At 37.0% G+C, this 14,184-nt stretch overlaps 1 protein-coding gene across 1 annotated transcript in view; it reads right to left on the bottom strand.

Moving 5' to 3' along the window:
- BRIP1 (BRCA1 interacting protein C-terminal helicase 1) overlaps positions 1–13,792 on the bottom strand; it is a 63,810-nt gene extending 50,018 nt beyond the window's left edge. The window contains exons 1-9 of the mRNA XM_009278227.2: positions 13,754–13,792; positions 12,073–12,201; positions 11,157–11,268; positions 10,476–10,670; positions 10,052–10,179; positions 9,005–9,139; positions 2,198–2,491; positions 1,481–1,702; positions 820–1,019 (exon numbers count right to left, since the gene is read on the bottom strand). Of these exons, the coding sequence (XP_009276502.1) occupies positions 820–1,019; positions 1,481–1,702; positions 2,198–2,491; positions 9,005–9,139; positions 10,052–10,179; positions 10,476–10,670; positions 11,157–11,268; positions 12,073–12,165 (1,379 nt within the window). The 5' untranslated portion in view covers positions 12,166–12,201; positions 13,754–13,792. The remainder of the gene's footprint in view (positions 1–819; positions 1,020–1,480; positions 1,703–2,197; positions 2,492–9,004; positions 9,140–10,051; positions 10,180–10,475; positions 10,671–11,156; positions 11,269–12,072; positions 12,202–13,753) is intronic.
- Between the last annotated feature and the right edge of the window lie 392 nt (positions 13,793–14,184).

Raw genomic sequence — 14,184 nt, 5'->3', positions numbered from 1 at the left:
TCCTTGATTTCAATTTCAGTACAACAGCAAATCATTAAAACCACATTCTACTGACATAGTCCAGGGAGAAAGAATGATCAGTAATTCTGCGTGGACAACTTTTGCCTGAGAATAAGCAGAAATTAGAAGAGGATAGTGCATGCTCTGTTCAAAGAGTTTGCTACCTGAATTCTCTAAAGTCTTCAACAAGTCTCTTCCGAGAATTTGCATGTATCCCCATTTTTCAGACCCTTATCTCTTTGCTCAAGTTCGAGTTGTTTCACAGGGAAAACAAAAGGGCATGGCTGATAAATTCACTTTCAACTATGAAGAAACTGTTCCAAATACATTCCAATCAGATTCCAAGAACAGACTCCAACCTGTTCCAAAAACTTCCTGTCCAAGGTTCTGAAAACATTTCAGAAATGTGAACTAATTAATGCTTTGACAAAATAACGCTATTACTATTTGTCAAATAAGCAAACAGAAGCATGTGAAAGACAAAAATTATTTATCTTAGGTAGAATTGTCGTACAGAACTTCACAAACTAGGACAGTAAGCCCCATAAAGATCAGCACATCATTCAAGAGCGTAACATACTTTTCAAAACAGAATTTCAAGGTCTCCCTTTAAGACAAGAGTATTTTTTTTAAATACATCAAACCCCTCTGGATTCCTCAAATGAACAAAAATCAGATGACTGCATAGTTTGAAGTATACCTCTGTTGCATTTTATCTGATGCAACATAGTAACCAGTAAATTGCATCAGCAAAAGGAATCTAAATGTAATTTTAAAAAATACTAATTGATATAACGGAATTAGAAAGAGTTGCCTTACTTTGTCAAAGAGCAGCACACAGCCTGTAGGGGCTTATGATCCTTCTGCCTGATGTTGTTATTGACCATGAAATCTAGCTCTTCTCGAGCAGCTCTTAGTTGACTTTCTGTAACACTGTAGCTCACTGACTCCCGAGCAGAGTCCTCAATATTATGGGCTTCATCTAAAATGACTACTTGGCCTTTTAGGTTAATTTCCATCTAAAAAAGAAAATTATTATCTAGTAAAACAGAGTGAAAGACATTAACGAGAAACAGCAACTAACAGGATCCTGTTAAAAAAGTGCATATTCTGCATCATGGTGTAAGCAACAGGAAGTTTTCAGCTTTTTGATCCAGTTTCTGTAACTTTTTTTTTAACTGTTTTTTAAAAAAAAAAAAAAGGGGGGGGGGGGGCAGGGGGGAAGAAAAAGCCTTATCTCAGCCTGGATGAATATAATCTGAACCTACTACACTCTCCATAAACCAAACAACTGTGAAGTTTGCAAGGTTTTCTTTTCCACTGATTGAAAAAAAAAAATGTGACGGCTGAGACCCGGGGGTTATTTTGTAGATAATATTTTGGTTATAACTCAGATTTCAGTTGACCGTAGCCACTGAACATTATGTTTTTAACTTCCCTTTAACTTCAGTTATTGCAATCTTCTTACAAATATACTTACGCTCTCCCGTATCTGCGGGTCTAGGAGATAATTGTAAGGACAAAATACAATATCTGCGCCCACCATGAGTTCTCTGGCTGCAAAATATGCACAGGCACGAAGCTTCTTTCCCAGGCTCACTAGATCTTCAATGTCCCAAGCCTGATACATCCTATGGGCAGACTGTAGGGCGTGGTGTTCACTGAGTTTGTGAACACCATGATAGTAAAGACAGGACTTGCCCTAAAAGCAAATAAGCACAGATAGTCAGTGGTTACAAAAAATAATGAAAAACGAGTATGCTTAAATCCTCCAAGTTGTTACATGCATTTGACTTTATTTCCTGGAAGCATTTCTAACAGCTACTTTTTATGTCAGACAATAATGAGAAACACATCATGTCAGAAAGAACACAGGCAAATCCACGTTCCTAAAATGTACATCGATAAAGGACACTTCTTTCTTCTTCATCTATAAAACCAAAGACAATTTAAGTCTTATGAAGAACATTAATCTAGCAGTCATAAATATTATTCCTATCATCATACATTTTTTTCAGTATTGATACCGTGTATCAACATTTTCTAACGATTAATATTTAATTTAAACCAAACTGCCAGAGGCATTTAACCAACACAGTATAAAGAAGTCAAAAACGCTACTCATTCCAGCTGTTCAACTACCTTTCATTTTAGTATGTTTAAATGCATGCTCATTTTCTGAAATAAAATTACTCACATGTTTTCCTTCCAGCAATTCTACACACATTTCGTTCCTGTTACTACCACTACTAGATACCACTGGATGAATACAGGTATAATCCCGGCTAGAAAGAATTGTCATAGGGACACTGGAATACGCTGTTCTCTTCAACTCTCTGGTAATCTGGGATATTTGCTTGTGTGTTCGTGTTCCAAAAAATATTTTGGGAATGAACGACCGATCTCCATTTTCCTTCTTCTTTGTGTTACTAGCATCTTTATCAGTTTCTTTTCCAGAAGAACAGGAACACTCAGTGCAAGGACCAGAAGACTGCAACCCAGAACAAAAAAAGATTAACAAAATCCCACGGTAAGATGAACATGCTAAATTCTGCTCATGGTCTGTTTAGAAAATGCCCTCTAGGATAATTCAAGACAGCCTGTTAGATCATCAGGTTGGCCAATCAAACTGCAAAAAGTTCAAAAACGTTAAAGCATACACACCATGTCCTCATGCCTGAAAATCTTAAAAAACTTCTAGCAATCACTAGATACAACTTTATCATAACCCAATCGTAGAAAGAATTATTATTCCAGTGGAGTATTTACACATGTGAAAAATGCAAATAAATCTCTCACATTTAAGCTTCAGCATAAGGACACTCCTGTTACAGAACAAGAAGTGTCCAGCACCTTAAATGAAGAAACCCTGGGACCAGACACCCAAACTAAAATACTGAGTACATTTTTCCTTTAAACTGTCCAGATTTCTTCTGCTCGCTTTAAGAAATCTTCCTGCAGATAAGAGACTACATCATATACTCTCCATTAGAAACACGTTTGCCATGCCATTATGTCAAAGGCCATCTAGTAACTATAAGAATAAAAGACAAAAATAGGGAATAATTCTAAGCAGAACCTAATCCTGTAAAATATTTGTTAAAAGCCAATTTTTTTCTTCTTGAGAAGCACCATCTTTCATAATATAATATACTGGAACAACTGTCATGAAATTGTAATAATTAGTGTGAAAAGACACAAGGAAAACAAAATAACTCATGAGTAACCATGTCCACACACACCTCCTATAAAAAATAATGAATTCTTCTAGTGTAAGAGAGTTTGTATTTGGTTTTCAGGTGACAGTGCAAGTAACAACATGTAGTTGCCTGCTCAAATACTCCTCCCTCCCCTTTTAATTGTAATCAGTAAGATTATCCATTATAAACAACTGCTAAGTCATGCTGTGTGTTACACCACAATTCTGGGGATCAAGCTGTCTTAGCCTCCACTCTGAGGAAAAGCAAGTTCGTATTACCCTTAGTCCCACTCAGCCTTGTCCGCCATTAAATATTACAATACATGATAGAATGCATGTAAATGTAACCCTTCTGGAGCTGTCACTCACTGGGATAAAAGGTTCACTGATGTGCCAAATAAACAGGCCCTCAAAGCAGATAAAGTTACACCCATGCTGGAATTGTTACATTCCCCTCTCAGGTTGCCAGTAACAGCAGATTTCATTACGGTGTGCTGCCACATTAAATAGCCAGTTCCAAATATCCTGCCTTCTATATTGAATAATTACTTATTCACTGAAAGGATAAAAAGAAGAGTTATGAATGGGGCTCTTGTCAACAGCAAAGCAGGAAACAGCTGACATATGGTATATGTTACATATGTGGCAATACTCAACTCAGTTTGTACTCACACAGAAAACACAATGCAAATTGTACCTTGATATTTCTATCATCTATAGTCTATTTTGCTCTTCGAAATAATGAAAACCACATTACCATGCCAACAATTAATATAACAGAAGCAGTTTACTTACTGTGTAGGGCCTTTAAGAACACGTTCACCTTTTAATTCTAATTCAAGTCAGATTGTGTTTTCAGAGGTAAAAAGAATACACAGAATTCAAAGATGATACCATATCACTAATACTTCACTGCTAATGCTAAGCTTCACATTTAGTTTGCCAAATAAAAGTAATAGAAAAATATTAGGACCAATCAGGCAGCTATTTTGCAAAAGTTGTTCTAACAACAGGAAAATGCAGTTCAAATAAATATATATATTCAGATTGTGTTTTCAGAGGTAAAAAGAATACACAGAATTCAAAGATGATACCATATCACTAATACTTCACTGCTAATGCTAAGCTTCACATTTAGTTTGCCAAATAAAAGTAATAGAAAAATATTAGGACCAATCAGGCAGCTATTTTGCAAAAGTTGTTCTAACAACAGGAAAATGCAGTTCAAATAAATATATATATAAACATGAACAGAAGGCTTTTCTATGATGGGTTTAAAAAAAACCCATATATTTCTTTTCATAAAAAGAATTAAAAGTGTTCTTATGTGTAAGGCTTATAAATTATACCATTTTACAGGTGGCCTTAAAAGTTTTTCTTAAAAGGTTTGAAATTGGTATAATACTGGCTTTAAGAGGCACTTTACCCAGTATGCCAGTTTTAAAATGTTACCTTTAACTTTGAAAAAAGTTTAAAAAAAAAAATCAACATTGAGAGTTGTAAACTCAGACTGATTTTACAGTAACTAGTATGAGTATAAAACTGCCTGTAGTCATAACATTTCTGAAAGCCACAGACACCATTAGCCCAAAAAACATAAATAAATAAAACCTTTTTAGAAGGTCCTTATAATGAAGAGAAACTTGAATAAATGGTTAAAACATAGTTTAAAAGTCGAGTTCTTCATGTTATACGCACATTATTCAAGTGTGTCAATTTGCATTTGAATTCTTTGTTATCCTTTAGAAAATGGTTTGGCCATCTTTAAATTTTATTAAAAACAAACTTTTAATTCTATATTTCTATAAAAAGAATTTACTATTGATATCACATAGCAAAATCTAATGTGGTGTTAATCTCCCATTACTACAGCAAAAGGAAAGAGAATACTCTCCAGCTGAACAAAGTGGTAACTCCAATATGGCAGTTCCCATAGCAGTGTTGCCTCAAAGTACAAATGTTTAGACTCATAACAGAGATACTGGTTATATCATAATAAAATTAGAATTGGGGGGCTGAGTAGAAATAATTAAGACAATAAAGAACTATTTCACAATACTCTCTGGCTTCAGAACTAAACCTGTTTTCAGCTGTTTGAATCTGGCATAGAGATTTTCATTTGGGAGAGGGGAAAAAAAAGATACTCCTCTACTTTCTGCAGTATTTAATCAGAAACATCCACTAACAGATGCTGTTAGAGATCAGATACCAGACTATATGGACCTTGGGCTAATCCCGCTTGGTTTTAGTTCTGTCAGGGGGTAGATAAAACAGCCTATCACATCAATATTTATACAGCAAAAACGTGGAAGTCCAATTAAAAGAATAATGCAGTCCACCAACCTGTCCTACGTGTAAAACAGAGCTAAACAAACACTGAGGCTATGATCTTTGAAACACAAAGAGGTAAGAGAAGTTCTTCATATCTTCATCTACATTTCCCAGTTACAAAGCCATCTAAATGATACAGCAGTGAATACCTCTTGTGTGAAATATCACACAAGCACAATCTAGTAAGATATCAGCAGTGACATTACCAGAGCTTTTCAACTATTCCTTTATAAGCTCTCAAAAAGCACAGTATTCTGCTGCTGCTGCAGCCTCTTGATTAAAGTACACAAAGCAGCTGTTTATCCTCTCACAGTAACCAGCAGGTGAACCCGGTTCAATATTTATCACAGGCTTTCACAGATCACTGCTAACCAAGCAAACGTTTTAATTAAGCTGGAACTTGCTTCAAAGAGCTCATTCAAAATGTCAATCAGCGGGAAAAGGATCAGATACGGTGTCAGGTGAGAGCGTGTAATACAAATCCACAACTTTCTTCATCCCATCGTGGTAAATTAGCCTATTCTGGAGTCCAGACCCTGATTGTAACAGGCTGCCAGTCTCCTGGAATGTGTAACAGAAGTCACTCAAACTCCATTGTGAAGGTTGTAAGCAATATGTTAAACTGCAATGGGCTAGCACATTAAGACAGATTCTTTTCACAGTTGTTTTTTGATACCCCAAGCATTTGTTACACTACTCTCCATTTACTGTTTACTTTTTTTACCTAGTATAAATGGGGATTCCTTAACCCAGCTGCCCCAGTTTCTCAGACTGTATGCTTTGACAGAAGCAATCAAGAGAGTACCGTAAGGGTATAATTTCTCATTTAAACTCACACTAACTGCCTTCTCTTGCAAGAATTAACAGAAGGACAGAAATGGATTCCCAGGCTCCTGACTGAAAGCAGCTAAGAACAGGCAGTCACCTTGGGCAGAAGATCCTCACCCACTGGATCTACAGGTGGTGTTCTGATACTGCAACACTGGGCAGCACCTCTCATGTTCTTAAAACAACCAACCCATTCCCTCTCTGTTGGGCTATAAAAAGGAATACTTTGACCAGGAACTAACTTTGCTTTAAGCACAGGATTGACTACAGTAAAACACAAGATAGACAAAGGGAGGGTTATCTCATTGATTAAGAAAATATTTTTATCGCATTATTGTATCATCCTAAATACATAGTTCATTATGATAAATGTTGAACATAACCTCAGTTGACTTTATGTCATAAGCTACACTAGAAAAGCATTTTTTTACCTAACAGCCTATGCTGTGATGCTCTTCATGTCTTAAACTTAATGCAGTTAAGCCGCAGAACTACTAATGATAAATAAGGCCTTACTTTCTGAAATTGTTTCTTGATACCAGAACAAGTTCTCAGTCTGCTAAACTAAAAAGTTCATCGCTGGAAAATACTACCTTATTCTTTCATTCTTAAAAAGAAACTTTTTTACAAAGAAATAAACACTCCTTTCATCCTTAAAAAGACATTTTAACACAAATAAACACTTTTATTTCTTCTTAGCTTACTTCTTTCCAAAGAAGTAGTAAACAGTATAGTTGAATGACCCATGGATAGCACATTATAACACACTCATGTACAGCTAAACTACTGTTAGAAAACCGAAGAGTTTTCTTAGAAAATCAGGTTATGACTCAGTATTTTATTATTTAACAGTTGGTTTATCTATACTAAAAGTTTTCAGTTTTCTTCACTACACGAAATTTCTAGAAGTTGTAAACCAAGTTTTTCAGATACCCACACCAAAGTACCACAGCAAATTTTACAATCAAGGAAGGAAGAAAGATCTTTTTATTTGAAAATCAACAGCACACTCTGCTGGCCTTTGTATTTCAAACTACCAATGGAAGTTCAGTGGCACAAAGCATTTCAAATCCTACTCAAAAGTCTACGGAGCTTTCCAAAACTAATAAAAATCACTTCCCATCAAATGACCTAGAACACAGGTTCACTTTTGTCAAGAAAAGATTTAGCTCCCAGTGTCTTAAAGTAATACTAAAGTTTTTGGCTTCTTTTACAAGTGTTTACAAAGGCATAGTATACTGGAAAACAGCTCTTGGAGTTAAAACATACACTGATTAAAATAGAAGCTAATTTAGAACATAAAAAGAGCCAGGTGCTGTTGGAAGAGGTGGAAAGAGAATTGAAATGCTTTTTGAAACCAAGCATATTTCCAAACATGCATATAAAACACTGTACTTAGAAGCCGACTTACCTACAGATGGGTATTACCATAAACCAACATAATTAAAAAATATATATACATTGGAAAGGGAGAATGTTCTTTGCCTTTTGAAAGAAGAAAGTAGATTTCTGTACTGAAGAAAGAAATAAAGGTCAGACCTTATTCTTTTCTTATATTTGTCTCAAACTCATACAATTTTATGATTTCATGGCATGCTCCTGTATTTTAATATTGACAAGAACTATTCTGTCACAGCCTTTGATAAGCATTCATGGGAACTACGCCACTAATGTAATTTGGGATCTGACATTCATCTCTACTCCCTCAGATTTTGTCTTCTACTGGTTTTGCTTCAACAAACTTTTATGGAAAATCAGTAAGATTCAAATACCAAGAAATGCAGAAAATGCCTAGAAGAAAGCTGCAGAAACAGCTGCATATTTGTATCTCAACTTCTTACATGATACTTCTGTTATGGAAAGTGGTAATTAAAAAAAAAAAAAAACCAAACCCAACACCCACCACACAAAAAACCCCAAACCCAAAACATAAATCTATCACAGTAACACACGGGATTTTTCTTCTTAACCACGTGCAATGTTTATTACTCATTTTTTGTTATAATATATTGTAATGATCAGCTCCAACTTTCTCCATACTACTTTTTTAAGGTCTAAAAGGCACACATGTTCATATTAAATGCTGTCTTTCATTTACTACATATGCCACAAAACAATGAATGGCAAATTGAACAAAATCTACAAACTCTGATGTCACTTAATTTCCATGGTTCTAGTTTCAAGTTCTTCCATAATGTCACAAATCTACTATAAAATGCAAAATAACACACAGATTTGTACCTGCTGTACAATTGCTATCACATATTGAATGTTGACAGGCTGATTTGCTGGACCACATTCTGCGCTATGGGGGAGCCACGGTGTAAAAGAGTTCCACCCACTGTTTAGAAGAACAACTTTCACAGAAATAATTTACACTTTGCAAACCACATTGGTTAGACAGCACCATGAGGAGTAAAAGCCACTGCAGTTCTCGCTATTGATAGTGACAATATATTACTTTAAAGCAACTTACATACTTGGGAATCTTTACATTAGGCTGTAACACAGCCAGAGGTACAGTGTTTTCTGAAACTACATTAAACAAGCGGCATTTCGTGCATAATCTCTTTACAGTAAAGTATTTTTTTAAAATTGCTCTTGAACTAACAGTCCTGATGTAAAAGATAATACTGTATTACTTACTGTTTTGGGAGAAAAAGTAGTGGTTTTCACACTTTTTTCAGAGTGAACAATCAGCTCTCCATTTTTTCTCTGATGATAAACTTCTAAAGCATCAACTAGCTGCACTCCTTTCGCAAAACAATGACGTTTTCTAACCTGCTGGGGAAAAAAAGCAGTGTTCAAATACACTGGACAGAAGTATGTGCTTACACTGGCAGTCGGTGATTTTGTTTCAGCTGTTTTCCACTGAGTCTGTTCCAGTAACACAGTGCATCACTAATACTCGTTAACAGTTTAACCAAATCTAAGCCACACAAAAGTCATTTGGGAAAAGCTATAAAGTTTTAATTACAAGATTCAGTAACGACAACAACAATCTGTAATTATTGCTGAGCTTTTCTTCTTTAATTTCCCACTGTTACAAAACTGATCAAAATTATAGTACTTTATAGATATAAGCAGAAAACTTCCATACAAAAACCTTCCATAACTGAAACAAGAAATAAATTCGAGCCATAAATGTAAAAACTTAAAACAAAAGTAACCATCTGAGCAATACCCTAAAGCAATGTAAAAGCTATTTAGAGTGCACATCTGAATACAAGTATTAAGTCATGTGATACCAATACTGACACAGATGAAAACGTTCGAGAAATACTGCACTCCACATATGAGGCCAGAGATAACTACATTTGACAGGATATAAAACAGAACTCTAATACATTCACATGTATTAGTTGTATTTCTAATACATATTTGTAAGAGCACTTTCAATCTCATACTTCGACTTAATATTACAGATCAGCTGGGGATAAATATATTTCGGGGACATTAGGTGTTTAAATATGCAAGATGTAATTTAGGACATGGTATTATGAACAATTTAGTGCAACAATGGGCTCCTTTGTAACAAGTAACAATAAAAATGAACAGAAAATCTGTCAATCTAAACTATGACTGTGACATGACTCAACTATTCTCTATGCCCTTCTCTGAAATGTTGATTGGTATTTGACAGCTTTGTTGAGCTACGCCTGGATTATTTTACTGCCAATAAACTTTACTCACCTGCTGCTCAGTCTCTAAAGGACGAATCCTTTTCCTGTCTACTTGAAAATCATCATTCTCATTGTCACATAGAGATAACCTTTTTTTGGCAGACAATTTTGAAGCTAGCGTTTCATTTTCCTTACGTTCTGTAATTAAAAATAAAATAAAAAGCTATGTCCACTACTAGGAATGCATTAAATAAAGGCAACATTTTAAAAATAGAATTTACTATAAATACACATGATGTAGGAAATAGCATTAGACATTTCCAGACCCATTAACCACCATTTCCATACAGACTTCCATGCAGGGCAGAATCAAGTAGTACTCTGCTATTATGATGGTAAAAAAAGTCCCTAACTTGAAAGCAAAAAAAATTGACATCACTGGCTATGTATTTTACTTCCAGAACAGATTTTTAGCTGCCTATGTATGACGTTACCTGTATTTGTTAGCGGGCTTCCAGGTTTTATGGAACTTCCAGTTTCATAATTATTAGAAGAACAAGAAGCACCGTGATTCACACTTGTTGCAGCCTCGTTGCTCTTACATTGGGAATGACACAAACAGCGACATGGCGGTGAGGTCTCTGGCTTTTTGTCTTTCTTTTCACATGACGATGTAAGCAGTGATTTCTCTAAAGGACACAGTCATTTGTCTTCCATTAAAAACTACTCAAGACTATACATGAGAACTAGACTTTCAAAACAGTTAAGATGAAAGCTTTTGTTTAGGTACGAGTTATAAACTTGTGCCTCTACAAAATCTGAACAAGCTATCATCACCCTTAGAAGAACTGCAGTGCAAAGAACCGTAACAGCTTGCAGAAATGAAAAATACTCCTCTTTTTCAATTCAATCCACGTAACTACAATCCACAAGTATTTTCTTTCAAAGTTCCAACAGCCATATAATTCCTTTATGGTAACAGATAGCTAAATCCAGCTTAGTATTACTGGCTATCACTGGTTTATGTTGCCAATAAGGCAGTATGTATAATGGTGGACAAAGACCTGGTTAGATTCCTGAAACCAAATGTTAAAGGGCTGATAAACAACAACAATAATTCATTATAATATATTTTGGTAATAAAAACTGGGCAAACAGACACTAAGACAACTTACCATACAGAGACTGCTGCCATGATAATGCAGAACAAAGTAATGCCAAGCTTTTGCCACTTCCTGTAGGGCTCTCCAACAAACAGTGTTGCCTGTTATTTAAGCCCTTAACAATCTTTAAGGAGAATAACAAGAACAAAACCAGAATTAATAGGAAAAAACCCAAAGAGGATGCTTTTAGCAAAGCTGTAAGTAACTTCTAAAAATAGATCAGGACACCTGCTGTCTTGTAAAAAAAAAAAAACAAACCAACAACCAATCACCACCACCCCAACCACCTTTAATAACAACAGGCCAACAAGCCTTGGCTGTATTTCTCTCAAGAGGAACATGCCGCATCAGCAATGCTCAGAGGTCCACTTACAGGGGGCTGTGAAATACTTACCTGCTAACAGCAATACCTGATGGGGCTAGCTTGCTTTCTTTAGTCTTACAAAATGTTGAAAACATCTGTCAGACAACCAAACCGTTTGTCCCACAGAGAAAAAGTGTTTAAAAATGGTTAAAACTGTTTAAATGTAAAGTGTAATAATTCATTTTAAAAAGCTCCCCAAAAAGTGAAAACTTATTGAAATATTACATTCTGTTTAAAATACAGATGTTTTACTAAATCATTCCCTCCTTATATACTTGCAAAATTATACAAAATTTCTATTACAGTATATCTAGTTAAATAATCATATATATTACATAACACATAACTTGTTTCTTAGCATAAATGTTCACAAATCCAAAAGGTATGTCAGCGTTCCCTAGTCATGGGCCAGATATCATTGTACAGCACAGAGAACAGTAAGTTACGTTACAGCTGAAATTCTCAAGATACTGGAGGCTCTGAATCTGTTAGTTTTCTAAATGCTGAGAAGTACTGGAAAACATAAGCTATAGTTTAGCAGATGTTAATATAAATTCTACTCACAGCATTCATCATAGCAAGTTGTGAAGGGTAAGCCTTGCAAGGGAATATGATCTTCACTCCCCCAATAGTATATTCTGACACATCAGAAGACATTGCCACTTCTTCCTCCCGTTTACTTCAGGTTTATCACTGCAACAAAAAATAGTATTAACAAGCCAACGCTAACAACCAGGCAAAGCCTGAAACAACATATGGCACCAAACAAAAACAAGCAGAAGCTGCTAACCTGATAAGGGGGCTAAGCAGTTCAGGATATTAACAGAACTGGCATATAGGAATTTATACTACACATCATCAGTTCAGACTCGGTCCTTGTTACACACGAGAGCAAGTTGCCACCATCTGATGAGTAACATCAGCAATTTAAATGAAAGTATGATGAACTGCGCACATCATTTCAGATTCTATTTCTCAGACTGAATGTTGTTGCGATAAGAACCCAAAACCTTGGGGGAAAAGTATTTTAGGATATTTAATAACTAAAAATAGCCAGTTTTTCAATTTTGCAGGTCCATTAGCTTGAACTGCAAGACATCGCAAACTACAAAGATACAGTTGACAACAGTAGCTTGTACTGTTCATTTTATAACAATGAGAAAATAAAACTGGACACTGACTTTAAAAATGAGATGTTGAAAAACTAACACTTTTCTTCCACACGTAATATGGTAATTATTCAGGGGAAAATGAGGTGTCAGTCACTTTACTCTTCTGTGAGTATTATCTTGCATTTCTCTCATTCTGGATAATAAAAGAAAGTCAGTTTCCCTATTATGCTAAAATGTTGAAATTATTGAATTAAAAATATTGAAGAGGCATAGATGGCTTAAAAAAGCACTGTTTTTAAACAACACGAAGAGGCATAGATGGCTTAAAAAAGCACTACTTTTTTTAAACGACACAGAGATTTTTTTCTTATAGGTTTTCAGCATCTACAAAATAAAAGAGCAATTTTAAATTGGCAGATTCCCTGTGATGAATTAACTCACTAACCTGTGCCCTTCTCTGACTTTTAATGAGTAAACATATACATCAAAAAAACACCAATGTATGGCATGATTCAGCTTCATCATCAACTTTCTCAACAGGAAAAAGAAATCCTAGCAAAAAGAGATTGCTAACATGAGTTTATGTCCTACCCCTCCTTCCAAAAATGTAACCGCACCCCATTAAAAGGCTTCTCCCTAACACATCCAGAGGGGGTTCGCTTAAACGAGCACTACTTTGAATGGACCTTTGCCCAAGAAAAAAAGCAAGCCCCCGTCGGGGCGGCGGGAAGGATTCAACACCAAAGGGGGCAGGAGGCCGCAACAGTCCGGGACACCGGGAACGCGGAGGGATCCTTCGTTCCGGTCTGCTCCGCTCCACCCGGGAGCGCCTCTGGGAGGACCGGGGGCGCTCCCCAGGGAAATCCCGACGCCACCTTGGCCCTACTCTAGCTCCAGCCCTGGGGAGAATCTTTCTGCCTCGCTGCGGCCGAGGGCAGGGAGCGCTGAGGAAGCTGCTGTCATTCTCCTGCACGTGTCGCCCCGCCCCAGCCTACACAGAGGCACCTGGGCGCTTCCTTTATCCTCCTCAAGAGGTAGGGGCCCCCAGAAAGCCACTTTCCTCCCACCCTGCGCGACCCCGGTCCCCTCACAGCCGCGCTCCGCCCCACGGGAGGCGCCGAGCGTCCGCTCACCTCAGGCGACGGCGACCCTCTTCAGCGTCCGTCCTTCCCGCCTCCGCCCCGGCGCCAATCAGCTGACAGGAAAGGGCCCCGAGCCGCCAATCAGCACATCGCAGACTGAACCCGCTCCCGCCTTCCACCTCTGCGCTATGAGAACCAATCGCAGAGGGCCTTGCTGGCTTCCGGGTTGTACTCGTTGCTGGGCAACCACGCGTTTACAGCGGGGGAATCGTATTGCAAAATAATGCTTGTTATGATTTACCTTGTTTTAAGCATAGTGCACAGAAAACACTGTATTGGGAACTAAAAAATGAATAATTGTTTTTAGTGAAGTCGGTGGCTCGTAAATCTCCCCACGCACGAAAGCCCCGAGGAGAAGGCCACGGCCCGAGGGCAGCTCTGCCGGCCCCGCGGCCTTCAGCTCCCGCGGGGGTGTTCCGTGC

This window comes from Aptenodytes forsteri, unplaced genomic scaffold (genome assembly GCF_000699145.1).
Source record: "Aptenodytes forsteri isolate BGI_AS27 unplaced genomic scaffold, ASM69914v1 Scaffold66, whole genome shotgun sequence".
Lineage (NCBI taxonomy): Eukaryota > Metazoa > Chordata > Aves > Sphenisciformes > Spheniscidae > Aptenodytes > Aptenodytes forsteri.
This window is presented reverse-complemented; position numbering and strand designations above follow the sequence as displayed.